Source organism: Lacerta agilis, chromosome 4, assembly GCF_009819535.1.
Source record: "Lacerta agilis isolate rLacAgi1 chromosome 4, rLacAgi1.pri, whole genome shotgun sequence".
Taxonomy (NCBI): Eukaryota; Metazoa; Chordata; class Lepidosauria; order Squamata; family Lacertidae; genus Lacerta; species Lacerta agilis.
Window position 1 is genome coordinate 31,487,939 of NC_046315.1, and position 16,363 is coordinate 31,504,301.

The following is a 16,363-nucleotide window of genomic DNA, read 5'->3' on the forward strand; positions in this document are numbered from 1 at the left end:
CAGGTGCAGTAAACCTGAGATCAGAGAATCCTTTCTTCATAAATCTGATGTGACAGAAGTATGTTTTGCTCTTTTTAAGACATTCTCAGCTGACATTCTTTTATCACCACACATCCCTACAGTACATTCTGCCAACCCAGACAGGAGAAATTTGAATTAATTGAGGCTTTGGGGGCCTTTTGGGCTGAGAAGTGGTATAAAAATAAGCTTTCTATGGTCTACAGTCATTTTTCAAGTGTCACTAGGCTTATTTTAAGGTTTGGAATGAATCACTTGCAAATGTTGTTAATACGAGACAGAACTGAAAATCAAAAGGTATGCATTCTATTCCATGCAGCCTTTTCATTTTATTTACAAAAGTGGGAAATACAAAGAGTGCACAACTTCTAGAATTGGTCCAAGCTGTCACTGCCCAACCTTATTCGGATGCTCTTAGCCATGATTCTGGGCCTGTAGAAACTCCTCCCTTCAGGTTAGGGCTTCTTGAGGGCAAAGGCTGAAAAAATTCTTCCAGCAAGTGAGAAATGTTACTTTCTCTGTGCATCTGCTGTGCAAATGTTGCACACTTGTACATGTTCAAATACGTAGGAACATAGGAAGCTGCCTGATACAACATCAGATCCTTAGTCAATCTAAGTATTGTACAACAGAGGCTAGTCTCCAGAGTTTCACACACAAAAGGATTCCCTCTTCCCTACAGGAGAAACCAGGGGTTGAACTTCTGGATCTGCTTCACTAGTGAACTACAGCCCTTTTCTCAAACATAATGCATTGTACTTTATATAAGGTAATTTATGCAGTATTACAGGAACCTCAACTGGTGACCTAGTGACAGGAAACCACTGTGCAAATTTATTTTACATTGTTCTCATTGCAAAATATTCCCCATCATATTACTCATTCGAGGAAATTATTGCAGATCAAAAGGACAAGCAACTCGCTTTAAAATACATGACCCCATAGGACACAAAGTGGATTTAAAGAGAAAGCAACTCTTAACTTCTGAAATGGGTTAAGATAGCCTATAAAAGAATCATGCCAATTAGGAGGGTAAATCAAGGGAGGTTCCTGGAAAAACAGCTTTGGGTCTAAACCTTAGGAGCTGGTGCAGAGTTTTAGGGCAGTGTGTGCCGACCACATTTTGAGCGCATCTCACCTTGTTATGCTGCCTCTGCACCAAGCCCATTGCATTTTCAGCAGTGCATCATACCGGTAGAAATGGTCAAGTGATCCTCCCACCAAGAAACTGCTAATGGAGCAGCTTGTGGCTTTTAAAATGGATATTTACACATAACAAATTTGAAACACTATTTCTAAGGCACATGATAAGAGAATAAGTAGATAAAAAAACTAACTGCCACACAATGGCAGTTTTATGAGCAAGCAGGCAGGAGTTTGTGTCCTTTCTTCATGGCTGGCTGTGTGGAGCCGACGCAGCTTGTCAGGGCACCCAGTCTTTTGGATGGCGCAAAACTTCTAGGATTTCAGCTTCCCTGGAATTCTCTGGAGGAGAATGCATGTATTCCCACCTGCACACAATTTTAAAATTACAAACATACAATTACTTTCACCTGGCAAGCAGGATGCATGCTCTCTAGACAGTACAGTTTCATACTTCTTTTGATATCTCAGAGTGGGATCCAATAGGTGTCTATGTGATTTTGATTCACTAGAGAGGAGGGGAGGGGGTGTCCACCAATTTCCCCCTCTCCCTGCAGCCTGTGGCACTCCACCACCCCCCAATCCAGCTCCCAAGAGTTGGGGGACCCTCTAGAACAGCCAGGAAGACATGTAAATAAAGCAGCAAGAACTCCCTGTATGTAAAGCAGGACTTTTGAATATCCTTCATCTCTTCCTCATACTAGGATAAGCATCCAAACCACCCTCCCTTATGTAGTTGGTAGCAACATCTCTCTCGAAAACAGGAAAATATGCAGATGGAAGGACTTGGGGGGGGGGGACTGTTGGCCACAAACCCAGGTGAGCACTCATCAGACCCTGAGGTAGTCAAGGGGAAGCAGAGCTTCTCATACTGGCCAGACACTCGATGTGTTCTTCATTTAAGCGTCAAATCCAGAGGAGCAGAACAAAACAGTAGCTGGATACTTTCCGATGGAAAGGCAAGTTGTTTCTTATGGGTAGCAATATCCCCAGCCAGCCAGCTGAGTCCCCCAAAATTAAAAACCCGAGGAACTGCTGAGTTCAGGTTCACAACATGGGAGAAGACCCAGCTGATGGCACTCCCTCACAGTTGCCCATTCACTAAGCACCCAGCACCAGCAAATATCTATCTATCCCCACCTCTCTCGGGTCTCTCCAGAGGGAAGTGTTCTTCTCACAGTGGCAACGGTATTCTTCACCTAGTGCTGGCTTAGTGCACATGGAAATATGGATTCTGAGAAAGCTAGTTACTGCTACTTATTGCACAAAGCTAGCTAGCACACATTTGGGGCTGGACCAGGCACTTTAAACTCACTGCTATGCAATCTTGTTTGCAATTAAAAAGCAACAAAACTTGTTAGTTTCCTATCAAGCAATACATGAAAAGGTCTGTTTAAAGGTTGGGATTATGCTCTTACCTGGCAGTGAGTGGCAAAGACATAAGAATGCTTTCAATCCTAGATCCTGGTGTTGCAAGTCCAAACTTAGTACCTCTGTCATAAACAAGATTGAATTCCACATACCTGTGGGAGAACACAGGGGAGAAAGAGAGACTTTTGCCTGTTTCCTTAAACCGTGTCACTAATTCTGCCTTTGCTAGTTACAAGTAAAGGAAAGAAGTTCTGCAGGAAATTCTACTCCAATACCTGGCCAGGGAAATGCTGCATAAACGCCCTGGCGTTCATGATTTTACTAAGCACTTTCCACATATTTTCAGGTCGAACTTCATTAGCAGCTAAAAAAAAAAAAGTAACCCAGAGTCCAAGGATCTTAAGCTGAATTCTGAAAGTCGATGCTTGCAGAGAAACTTGGAATAAATCCAGCCATGCACATAGGTTAGCAACACTGCTAGTAAAAGAACTGTTCAGTTGCTTGGCTCAGAAACAAAAGAGCACCAGTGTGAGACCTACTTCAGCATTTGCGCAACAATCAATGCTCGGCATTGTTTCCTTGAACAAAATAGGAAACACAGAAAAACTTTTATTTCTAAAAGGAAGAGGAAGACAGGTTTCCAAATAAGCTGTCTGAATGGACTGTCAAATGAACATTCGCTTACAAGTCCAGTCACAGTAGACTGAAAATTACATTTGAGTCCTAGGCATAATTTTGCCATTCCAACACATGAACCAACCACAGCAGCCTTCTCAGCTCTACAGCAGCATCCTTATCCCATACGCTAATCCCCTCCCAGGGCCACAATCTCAACTGGTCACAGGTCTCCTGCCACCTTCTCTAGTTGCTACCTTAGAATACAAGCCATTGTCTTTGAAGCAGGACAGAAAACGAATGCTAGCAACATTTTAAAAGTTGGAAATGGGAAGTTTTTGCTGTGTCTCAAATTAAAGGAGAGAGAGGTTGGAAGCCAAACCAAAATACCGAGGTTCAAAAGCCAAGAGAGAAGGACAGAAACTGGCAGTGGTGGGATACTGAACTATCAGCGATGGCCGTGAGTTGAGACAAAAATGCCAGAACACACTACTATAGCAAAGAACAGGAAGATGGAACTTTTGACCTTCCACGTGGGCAATTTTAACTTGTAACATCGCACCCCAATCCTGCTCCTGCTTTACAGCAAGAGTTTGTTTCAGCTCTAGTAATACAATGAGAAAACCAATGTTAGAAACTGGGATAGAAAAGCTAGTAGCCAAAATGGCTTCTGGGACCTGGGTTGTGGGCACCAAAACAGAATGTCTAGTCGCCACTTATGGGGGGGTTAGCACTACTTTTTATTTATTATTTTAATAAGCATGCATTAATATGCAATTCACATGAGTGAACCATTGTTAATATCACATTTTTAGAAGAAATTGTTAATACACGTTTAATTTGGTGTTTACAATAAAAATATTGGTACCATACTCAACACACTCTAGTCTCTATTGTTAAAGTCCTTAACATATTCTCTATCCTTAACATATACTTTGAGGCTTCAAAGCGCATACATTTCACAGCAGAGAACTCTCTATCTTAAAGACCAGTCACAATGAACGGGGAAAAGAGGGGTTATAATGGTCAGCTTGTCACTCCTTATCTTAGAGCAAGGAAAAACAGAACTCAACTACCCTAATCCCAGCCTCTACATGGTTTATCAGAAGACACGAAGCAGCCCGTGTTTTTTCCCTTCAAGCAACGCCCTGATCTCACAAAACCAGAACCATGCTCCAAGGCTGTCTTTAGAATCAAAAGATAATCGGACATTGTCAGCACTTGGAATTTCAAATGCTGCAACAAGATTGTTCAGAAACTGTCATTAGTTTGTGGATACAAGTACGCTGATATAGTTCAGTTTCAGTTGGCGGGGACGTATTTATCTTGCCAATAGGGAAACAAATCCAGTGTTTTCCAATTAAGTTCTGGGCACAACTCAACAGGTTGGCGGTTAGAAGCCTGGTAGAGCTTCGGATGATGAAGAAATTGGAATAGCACTGACTTAGGACAAAGACACGAAGAAGGTTCTTGGCTACTTCAAATGTACTTCAAATTGACATTTTATGAAAAAGGGGCAAAGAGGTTTGAAGTCTTCCAAAGCTCACCTCCCTCTGCGGATCTGCTGCCACAATTTTTCCTCAGGTGAGAATGTGTCGTGGCAGTGCTTCTTCACAATGGGAACATAGCAAGGCACAATGGCTTTGGCACAACTCTGCACAAACTGAAAGACTTCTTCTTTTGAAGGAGAGTCCAGGTCATCAAAAAATATGCCTCCAATCCCTCGTCGTTCTCCTCGGTGCTTGATATAAAAATAATCATCACACCTACAACCATGAACGTTAGGCACACAAAAATTGGTTATTATCGGCAGATTTTGAAATACATCACTATATACAGCTGCATAATCTCCACCTTTAGCAGGGTGAGGGGAGGGAAGAGAAGAGAGTTGACTCTCTCTGGTTCCATTCAGTACTTAATGACAGCAACAGTACAGAAATTAGCTGAGCAGCCCTGTTTAGAGAAGTTTTTAATGTCTGATGTTTAACTGTGTTTTTAATATTCTGCTGGGAGCCGCCCAGAGTGGCTGGGGCATGAATAATTTATTTATTTATTTATTTATTAATTAATTAATTATTATTATTATTATTATTATTATTATTATTACAGCAGATAGAGGACATATTTAAAACTATAGGGCAAAAAGCTCCAGGATGTTTTATGATAATCTCTTCCTTCCTCAAGGAAAATTTGATTAGGGCTTTCTACATACCATTTCTTAAACTTGGGGTACAGCTCTGGATTATGCCGATCACAGGCTTCCTTCAGAGTTTTGTGGAAATGAACGGCGTCATCTTTGTCCAAGTAAGTTGGAGTTAGGTCTGTTCCACCACCAAACCACCACTGTGTCGTACCTAAGGGCAAAAAAACCCTTCAACAACTACATAATTATTGTACCCATAAGAAAGTTATTAGATACATTTGAGCTGTTTCCAATGCTCCTTGACCTGAACTCCACTTATGCAATGGGAGTTCCCCTTCCTCCCCTCACCGCCATGCCCACAAAATCTGCTCTGGAGGGTCCTGCAACCCCTTAGAGCTGATTTTGAGGGTGTACAGGAGGCTGCAGCAGAGAGGAATGTTCTGCAAGCGGAATTATCTAGCCCATCACTTTTTTACATTTACTCTTGTAATATATATGAGGAGTAGTAGAGAATTGATTGCAAGGCACTTATTTTAACTTCTGCACTCTCCCAGGCTTATGGATGAGAGAAATTCATTTAAAAAGTAATAAAAACCAAGTTCATATATAAAAGGCAGGTTGACACTACTGTCCCTTGGTCACTGATACATATCAGAACATCCTGCAAAACTAGGGATTAAAACATCTGACATGCTTCCAAAAATGGTTGTGGAAAACTGAAGAGACCATTGTAAAGAAAAATGCTCAGATATTTTTAGGATGTTAAGACAGATTCCACACTGCCTAGGTTAATCGGTAAAATTCATGTTCCTTGAGAAAGTCATCCCACTGGGAATAAAGGAGATATATTTGCTACCAACATCTTCTCAATCTTTTCTCCCTCCTACTGACTTCTCTAATAGGTCATGGCTGTAGAGATCTGTTATACATGCCACAGATCATCTTGTTTAGGCAAGCAGAGGTTAAGGAGGGCAATTCTCAATCTCTTGCTGCAGCATAAGAATTCTCCCTTCTGAAGGTGGGCTCCATTATTTTTTCACTCACATATAATTCACACACTCCTGGTTCATTACTGATCTTACCATCGGCCTCCTCAATTTCAAAGTATCTGTAGTTGAAGTGTATGGTGGGTACGTGAGGGTTCTTTGGATGAATAACGGAGCTGACTCCCATAGCACAAAAAGGCAGTTTTCCTATAAGGCAAAATAAAGGAAGTCTGTGCCAACAATGAAAACATTATCCAGCAGCTCTGAAAACAAAACAATATTTTCTAACCGTGCTTCCAATTCTGCATTGTGCATCCCAGAAGCAATGTACACGAACCCACAACTTTTTAGTTTCAGTTTGTTTCTTGCTGAGCCCTGCCTCAGCTTGCCCTGTATGCAGCCTGAAGCTTGCCTTGCTTTGCTCCCATTCAGAGCCTGGCCTTGGGCAGATCCAGATTTCCAAAGCAACATGCCTTACCACTTTTGCCCTTCAGGGTTTTCCCTCTGCTTCTCATCTGTTGAGCTGCTTCTTCAGAAAGGTGTCCAAAAACAACAGATACATTAACTCCGGCCTTCTCAAAGACTTCTCCATTCTGCAGTACGCAGCTGATGCCTCCCCCACCTGTTAAAACAAGAAGCAAGATTTCATTTCACTACCAATCAGTTTGAAATTAGTGTACGCCATTTGTAAAGACACCTGTTCATATAGTTATCCAAACCTAGGCAATTTGGTAGCTTGGCTCTTCAGAATAGGAAAAGGCAGCACTCAAACTACAGAGGAGGGGGGCCTGGCGGGACTTGACACTTTTACACTTTGTTGATGATTTTGCTAAAACTGGTGGCAGTCAGAAGGATGTTGAGTTACCGTAAATTGATGTTAAAGTCTTACTTTCATCCATGCCCCTCAATAATTTGAGCAGCGGGATAAACTGTGCAATGATAAAACTTTCAATAATTATCTTGAGGCATGAAAAATTCACAGAAGTATTATGGCAATTAAACTTCAATCAAGCTGGGATGCATTACCACTTCATGTAGAGACGGCTACTAATCACCTGAAGCTTGTAAGGAACAGTCACCGACCATGTTCGCAGGTCACAATATGCAAGATGGCCAGCATATTATGGTTTCAGAAATAAGCAGCATGCTTGTGCCCAGTCACATTATTCCTTTTTCACCCTGCCCCAGGCACAAGAAGGATAAACAACTCAGGAAGTCATCATTAAGGGTGGCTTTCTATACTGCCCAAAACAAGGAGAATCCTGGTCTGCTGCCAGTGTAGTGTAGTGGTTATGAGTGGTAGACTCGTAATCTGGGGAACCGGGTTCGCGTCTCCGCTCCTCCACATGCAGCTGCTGCGTGACCTTGGGCTAGTCACACTTCTTTGAAGTCTCTCAGCCCCACTCACCTCACAGAGTGTTTGTTGTGGGGGAGGAAGGGAAAGGAGAATGTTAGCCGCTTTGAGACTCCTTCGGGTAGTGAAAAGCGGGATATCAAATCCAAACTCTTCTTCTTCCTAACAAACCAGGGTTTGGGCATCACAGGAAGCCAAGCTTAATTGCAGCTTCCTGGCTTGCACGAAGGAAGAGGAGTGAAACGGGAGTACGGGTAATTGGGCAGTGGCTTCCAGTATGCTGCTGGTTGCCAATGTAAGCCAGCAACCTTGGCTTAATGTGATGTGTGAACAAAACTACAATCTGTTACTAAGCAGAACTATAGTCAGAACTACCTTCCACCTTATTAAGCAGCAAGAAAATCAACCAATTAAGTTTTTTTATTTTATTTTTTTAAAAATAATTAAGTGATATTTTTATAAAGCTTCCTCTCAAAAGCAATGTGCATTAGGACAAAAAGTAGATGTGATAGGTTTCCCCCCCTGGTTTTAAAGATGCAGTGTTCTCTGATATTTGTAAAGAGCAGATAGGACCTCAGTGGGACCCTCCTTTCTTATCTGCTTCACTCCACGCACCCTGCATGCCACACTAGCCTCAGTCCTACAAAACCCTCCCTTGAAATCAGTCGTGCTTATCTTCAAAAGTCAACTGCCCATTAAACACAAAACATTTAAGGATATTTTACCTCTAAAAATGGTCTAGTTCAATTAATTGTGCAACTTTGACTTTCACAACTCTTCTGCTTCTGTTGGATAACATTTTGTTCCTGATCTGGCAATTCACTCCAGAAGCAAATATAATTAACAGGAGAAAACTGAGAGGCAAATATTAACAGCCCCTGAAGCCCTGAGCACAAAGTCACAAACAGAAACTATTCAAAGGTTAAAGGTACTTTCATAATAATTATTAATATTAAAAATTCTAAGATTACGTTTTTTAAAACTCCAATTATCAATCTAAGGCACTCACTTTCCAGATGTCTACCTGTCTTCCCTAAAGGACTTCCCTCTCATAAAGAGAACTGTATGAACATACAGTCCCATACACAAAAGATGGACTAAAAAAGTGTCAAACATAAGATATTCTAAGCTTCCCACCCCTTCCAATCTGCAACTTCCTTATGTTAGGCATTTTCACTGTATGTACACAAAGACCACACTCTCTTATGCTCCAAAATAAGCTACTATGTCCTAGTTTGATAGCTATAAACACAAATGGATTCAAATTCACCCATAAACACAGTGATAGGAGTATGTGTGTCTTCAATCACCAAAATTGCGACAGATTCACTGAAAGGTGCTAAAAACAAAATCGAAAATTCTGAAGAAGTGTGCATGCACACGAAAGCTCATACCAGAAACAAACTCAGTTGGTCTCTAAGGTGCTACTAGAAAGAATTTTCGATTTTGTTTTGACTATGGCAGACCAACACGGCTACCCACCTGTAACAGGTGCTAAAAAGCAATTAATCCTCACTTTGAAAACTTTCCACTACAGCTCACACTACTATAGCGGTGTCCAAACACACAGCCACATATTACACACACTTATATACAGGCACCCCTCAAACTCACATGGCCCATACTAAGGAGCATGTAACACAGGTTACATATCCTTTACCCTTGCACTAGTTTATTGCAATCACATTCCAAGCCACCAGCTCTTTGGGTGAAGAAGGGAGTCAAATCCAAACTACCGTAGCTATTCTGGCTTTGTTTTTAAATGTGTTGCTCAAGCAGTGCTTGCAATCCTGTACACGCTTATGCAGAAGTAACCTTCCCGTCTCCCAATACGGCTGACATTACTTACAGCAGAACCAACTCCCTTGAGTACAGTGGTGGCTATTCTGCATCAATTAGGCTGCAAACCTAACCCTGCTCACTTAAGGAGAAACCCCCACTGAATTCAGCAGGGCTTATTTTCTGTGTAGAGGTGGTCAGAACTGACTGCCTTTAAGGAGAGGGTGCTTTGCTGTGGTGCTTTTATCCTAGATGATTTTACTGAGATCCCTGCATGGCAGGGGGCTGAACTAGATGACCCTCGGGGATCCCTTCCAACTCTACGATTTCAGCGATCCGTTTGCTTTAATAGATCGTATAAATTCTATCGATGTTTTTTAAATTGTTATTACGTTCTACGCTTTTTGGGTTCAAGGCACCTTGAGAGCCCTTGTCAGGGGCGGAAAAGTCAATGACAAGAATAATTCCGGGAGCCCGAAGTGCACGTGTACGACGTGCACGACCGTGCGTATGCTCGGCACCCCCCTCCGGAACTTGGGTCACCTTCCTTCCTCTCCCAGCGGTCCACGGTGAACTGGGCTCCGCGGTCGACCTGGGCCAGGGCGTTGCACACCTGGCTCTGCGTCTCCATGATGAGCAGCTCCATGCGGCTCCGCATGGCCCCGCGGCGGTCGCGCAGCTCGCCCAGCCCGCTCACCGGCGGAGCCATGAAGCGCTCGCAACGCAGCGCCAGCTCGTCGTCGCCCTCCGCCTCCCGGCCGCCGCCGCCGCCGCCTGCCAGCTGCCCCCGCCGCATCTGCTGCTCCATCTCGGCCCGCCGGGCCACCCCCAGCCCGGCCAGCGCCGCTGCCGCCGCCGCCGCCGCAGCGCCCCAGCCGAGTCTCTCAGCCCAGCGGGAAGCTCCCGACGGCGACCCGCAGCCGCCTGCCCAGAAGCTCCTCCTGCAGCAGCAGCGCGACCCGGCGCCCAGCGACATGCCCCGGGCGCCCGCGGCGCAAACCCCGCGCACCAACAGCGACATGGCGAGCAAGCGCGGACTTCGGCGACCGACTGCTTCTCACCGCCGGCCCGGACTACGAGGAAGCGGAGCACACGCCCCCTCGCCTCAGGCAGCAGCGGGAAGGGGAGGGGAAAACAAGCAAGCAATCCGGAGCAAAGGCTCCTGGGGGACGTAGTTCGGCGCTCCGTCGTGTGCGTCGCCGCCGGGAGGCAGCCAGACTACAACTCCCAAGCAAGCTCCGGAATAGGCGTCCGAGCCGGGAAGCGCCTGCTTTGCGCAAGGCGGCGGGCAGGGCTGGGCAGCACGTAGCGCGAGAGAGAGTTGGTGGCGCGTGCTGTAAACGCGGGCGCTGAGCGAACTGAACTAAGCCGCCCTGTGATCTTTGGAGGAAGGGCGGCATAGAAGTTCAATAATTAACAATAATAAAACGCACCCGCAGCCCTGCGTCCCGTTTCTCTTAACGTGAGAGCGTCGGATCATTGATGCATCAAGTGGTTCAGTGTCCTAACCACTCGTGGAATAAACCCAGACGAAGGAATTCTTAGTCATGGTATATGTGTTTAGCAGCTTGGCACCACCTTGGCAATGGGGCGTCTTCTTGCATTAGCGCTGCCTGAAGCGGGTGCTTCATCACCCCGCCTCCTGGGTGGGCTGACTGCGGTAGGTGGCAGAACTGATTGTAAATGGCCAACTCAGTCTTGGAGAAGAGGTGGTGCTTTGTGGTGTTACCTTCACTGTCCTCTCTTACTTTCCTGCACTAAAAAATGGTACAGAAGGGAGGCATTTGCTCCCGTGCAGATGTCCTGTTTCTGACTTTTTTGTGATCACACAGATGATGATTTCCACCTGCTGCTGCTGCTGTCCACCTGAAGGAAAGAAGTTGGCTAAGGCCTCCAAGGAAATAGATACTTGATGTCATTATGACACCAGATGATTGACAGGTGAGCAGCTTCAAAGTTGGTTTGCAAGGTAGGACAAGATAACCATCTGGCCCACCAGGACAAAATGTTTATCCACCCTGATCTAGGGACCTTTTGTATTCAATTGTGGCTCAAGCCCCTGCCCAGGAAAACCTAGGACCCTAGTCTGGATGTCTCGGTAACAATCCCCACGCTCATGAAATATGGCTAAGCACAGTATTTATTCAAGTTAACAGACAATAGCAGCATTAGCCATCTGTTCTTTTCTTGAGGTGTGTGTGTGTCCATTTAAAGACTGAAACAGAAGGCGCTTGATGAATCTCTGTTGGTAGTGGATTTCATAGAACTAGGCCAACAACACTAAAGACTTGGTTTCTTGTTGCTGTTGCTGAGCCACACTAAAAGCTCATCCAGACTTCCCTTTGTGCCTCATTTCTAGGCACAGGTCCACAGTTTAAAGCTGCATGTACAAGTAAACCCCCCCCCCCCAGCAAAGACAGTTCTGAAAAATAATTTTGAAAACAATTCTGTGGGAAACCTGATTTGCCATTTGTTCCAATTCAGTGTTAAGGAGTGGGTTTTCCTGGGGAAAGGCACAGATCGGGAAAGTGCAGACCTGTGCCAAGAAAGCATGGTGCAAAAACTAAGTGTGAATCATAGAATCATAGAGTTGGAAGAGACCCCAAGGGCCATCCAGTCCAACCCCCTACCAAGCAGGAAACACCATCAAAGCATTCCTGACAGATGGCTGTCAAGCCTCTGCTTAAAGACCTCCAAAGAAGGAGATTCCACCACACTCCTTGGTAGCAAATTCCATTGCCGAACAGCTCTCACTGTCAGGAAGTTCTTCCTAATGTTTAGGTGGAATCTTCTTTCTTGTAGTTTGAATCCATTGCCCCGTGCCCACTTCTCTGGAGCAGCAGAAAACAGCCTTTCACCTTCCTCTATATGACATCCTTTTATATATTTGAACATGGCTATCATATCACCCCTTAATCTTCTCTTCTCCAGGCTAAACATACCCAGCTCCCTAAGCCGTTCCTCATAAGGCATTGTTTCCAGGCCTTTGACCATTTTGGTTGCCCTCTTCTGGACACGTTCCAGCTTGTCAGTATCCTTCTTGAACTGTGGTGCCCAGAGCTGGACACAGTATTCCAGGTGAGGTCTGACCAGAGCAGAATATAGTGGTACTATTACTTCCCTTGATCTAGATGCTATACTCCTATTGATGCAGCCCAGAATTGCATTGGCCTTTTTAGCTGCTGCATCACACTGTTGACTCATGTCAAGTTTGTGGTCTACCAAGACTCCTAGATCCTTTTCACATGTACTGCTCTCAAGCCAGGTGTCACCCATCCTTTATTTGTGCCTTTCATTTTATTTGCCTAAGTGTAGTACTTTACATTTCTCCTTGTTAAAATTCATCTTGTTTGCTTTGGCCCAGTTGTCTAATCTGTTAAGGTCATTTTGAAGTGTGATCCTGTCCTCTGGGGTATTAGCCACCCCTCCCAATTTGGTGTCATCTGCAAACTTGATCAGGATGCCCTCAATATAGCTATAACTCGGGGAACAACCAATGACTCTGCTGCAGTTAATCTTAGTGACTGAGGTGGCATATAAGGGTTCAAGTGGTCCCTGAGGTATGCTGGACCGAAGTTGCTTAGGGCTTTGTAAACTAATACAGGGACCTTGAGCCTGGCCCAGTAGTAGATGGGCAGCCAGTGCAGATGTTTAAACAATGCTGTCACGTGTTGTTGGACACGACAGCAGGCTGGCCTCTGTGTTCCACACCAGCTGGAGCTTCTGAACCAGCCCCAAGGGCAACCCCACACAGAGTGGTTATAAGCTTTCCTAGTCACAGAGAAAGCTTAGGCCTCCAGGGACATATCCAGGGGTACCCGCAAGCTTGACAAAGAGTAAAATATACATTTTATAAACAAACAAACAAACAAGAGACTGGAAAATCAGAAGTTTCTGTAAATCCACAGCTGCCCTTCTCCCATTGTTAGATTTGCCAGTTTACGTCTGTCCTTTGAAGCAACTCATAGCTAATTCAAGGATGCAGTCAGTGAGGTGGGGTGCCTTGTGCACTCTACAAAAATGCAAAAACTTGAGTGCTGCAACATAAATTCTCCAGTAGGTGGCAGCAATTAACTTGGCTGTACGCTGCAAATGCTTCTGCCATCTGGATGGCAGGAGGAAATTTGTATTCCAACCAGCAGGTATCAGTAGAAAAGTTCCTGTAGCTGCTTTCGATGTCTAGACTATTTCTGAAGCATCAGCCAATCCCGAGGGAAGCAAGATCCCAGCTCCTAGAATGGCTCACACACTTCCAGCCCTAGTAGGGATTACAGAAGGGTAATCCCACTTATTAGCGGTTTCAACCAACAGGAATTGCAGCCTAGGATTTTCCTTATAAGGTTAGCAAATCTCTCCTTCAGGATCAAGCACAACTGTAGTTCAGGTCTTAGATCTAGTGTCAACAAAACCACCAGGTCTCTACCCACCAAATGTGCAGGCAGACTGAGGTGCCAGTAGCAGGACCCCTGCTGGTAGTAGCTTACAGAATGTGCTGAACCAGGGTGTTCCTGGTGCACGGAGCAGCTGAGCCAGCCAAGGATCCAGTGGATCCCAAGCTAGTCTCATCGCTGTGACATGATGGCATTGGGCCTGATCGCTGCACCACCTCCAGGCTGGCACAGCACATCCTGGCTGGTGTGAGTGGCAGGGCCACTGTTTCATCTGCAACCCTGCCCCTCCAATAGGTCCCACTGCTCCCCAGCAGGGTTTTTGATTGATGCCTTCTTCTCCTCTCTTGACCAGAGTTGCCCCCTGTGCTCCCAGTCACGCTTGAGCTCAGGCCGAAACAGGCTGTTATGGAGGGCAATTGGTGAAGAGTTTGGAGTCCCTATATTGCTTTGGAAGACTGCCATTCATTCAGTTGCTATGTTTTTTGTAGCCATCAATCAACTCTTATACAAATATTAAATGAACCAAATTTCTGGAAGCTTCTATCACGTTATAATGGGCAAAGTCACTAAAGCATTTTATGTAAATTGCTTTGGATAAAATCTCTGCTCATTCTTTTGCATAGCAAAACTTTCCACCCATGGCTTAAATTTGCTACTAAGGATTTTAGTCCAATGCAGACTAGGCCAGATATCATCATTTAGCTAAATTATATATTTGGCATGCATGACTATATAATGCAGTGCTATATGCAAGAAGATATGAGATGAGAAATCGGGCTCTGAAGAATTTAGAAAATTGGATGTTCTGGACCAATGTCTCAGCCCAGTAATGAGAGCCAACTGAAGCTCAATTCAGGTAAGACTTTTCTGGAAATGCCAGAAAGAAAAAGGAACTTTCATCCATATATGAAGAAGAAGAAGGAGGAGGAGTTTGGATTTGATATCCCACTTTATCACTACCCGAAGGAGTCTCAAAGCGGCTAACATTCTCCTTTCCCTTCCTCCCCCACAACAAACACTCTGTGAGGTGAGTGGGGCTGAGAGACTTCAGAGAAGTGTGACTACCCCAAGGTCAGCCAGCAGCTGCATGTGGAGGAGTGGAGACGCGAACCCGGTCCCCCAGATTACGAGTCTACCACTCTTAACCACTACACCACACTGGCTCTCATATGATGGAATGTAAGCAGATGGTGGCTTTTTTTCCCTGTGGAAAGGTATCGGAGATACAAGGAAAGTGCAGGATGAAGTCTGCAAATAAAAGCAACGATAATGCTGTTAAATCATTCCTACAGGTCTTTCAGCATGGGGCTTTTAAGCAGGGCTCGGCTGTAGTTCCTTAGAGGCTCCCAGAAGTAGTCCTCCTCAGGAGAAAGGCCATAGTCAGGCACAGCCCTTTACTAATGAAAATTAGTAAACAGACACTCCACCTGAGCATGAGGAGCCTGGGTTGCCTCTTGAGGCAGAGAACTATTTGTGGGCACCTCTTACTCCAAGATGGAGCTATCATGTGGCAATTCTGGTAGTCTCTCCCTCGAGCCCAAGCTCTTGCTAGATCATTGGGTATGGGCTGCTCCTGGAAGTCACTAGTTTCTGGAGAAGGAATTTTCCAGTGGGCAATGGGGGTTGGGCATGATATCTACACTCTTTTCAATTTAATAGCAACAACAGTCTGCTGAACATCACAGAAGATGGCTTTTCAGTAGCAAGTGATGGTATTATGTAGACTGGGGGGGGGAACGCTGTCACAAATAGTACACAAACTATTGCATACAATGTCACTCCAAGACAGATGGGGTTGTTTGAACAGCTGCCTAAAGGAGATATGGTTTTCCGTGAGTACGGTTTGTTGTTAGCACATTGCAGTTGTGTCTAGGTGTTGCAATTTATGACTTACATGCAAATCATGATAAGCTTCAGGGCTTGTGCTTCCTTTTTGTTCTCTCAGCTATATTTAGGCATTCAAGATGTATTTTTCAATTAAACTTTCAGAAGGCAACACAGCCTTTTCTAATCCTTCACCCTGAAATCCACCATAGGGGAAAGCTTTTCACATAGCCTTACGTTAATAGTCCATTAAATATAATGGCCTCAATTTTTTTCAAAAGTTTGGAAATGTCAAGGCTTGGCACATCACATTTAAGTATCTATCTATCTATCTATCTATCTATCTATCATAGTCATTGCCGACTTAGGAATAAAGTGTGTATTGAGATCAGGGTGGATTTGATTTAAATCAAACTGATTTAAATCACGATTTAAATCACTAGTCAGTAAGGCTTGATTTAAATCACAGTTTAATAGGTTAATCATTCATATTTGGACAACTTTTCTGTTGTACTTAGGGAGAAAAATAATCATTACCTTAATAATAACAATTTAAATAGATTTATTAGATCCATTCCACTCCAAACAATCAGAAAAATATTGTTTCTGTATTCTATTCACTGAACTTCTTGAAACTTAACACTGAAGGGGTTGATTCTGTATTCATAGGTTTGTAGAACAATAGGATTAAGGTCTTTTTCTCAACTCTGTTCATGTTATAACATTTTTGCTGTGAAGA

General features: G+C 44.3%; 1 protein-coding gene across 1 annotated transcript; it reads right to left on the reverse strand.

The window, feature by feature from the left end:
• Nucleotides 1-800: 800 nt before the first annotated feature.
• On the reverse strand, nucleotides 801-10,472 carry CPOX (coproporphyrinogen oxidase). The gene is made up of 7 exons (XM_033146600.1): nucleotides 9,953-10,472; nucleotides 6,755-6,898; nucleotides 6,373-6,483; nucleotides 5,360-5,501; nucleotides 4,695-4,913; nucleotides 2,580-2,684; nucleotides 801-1,529 (listed from the first exon to the last, which is right to left on the reverse strand). The coding sequence occupies exons 1-7, from the start codon at nucleotides 10,428-10,430 to the stop codon at nucleotides 1,442-1,444; spliced, it is 1,287 nt and encodes a 428-aa protein (XP_033002491.1). The 5' UTR covers nucleotides 10,431-10,472; the 3' UTR covers nucleotides 801-1,441.
• Nucleotides 10,473-16,363: the final 5,891 nt, after the last annotated feature.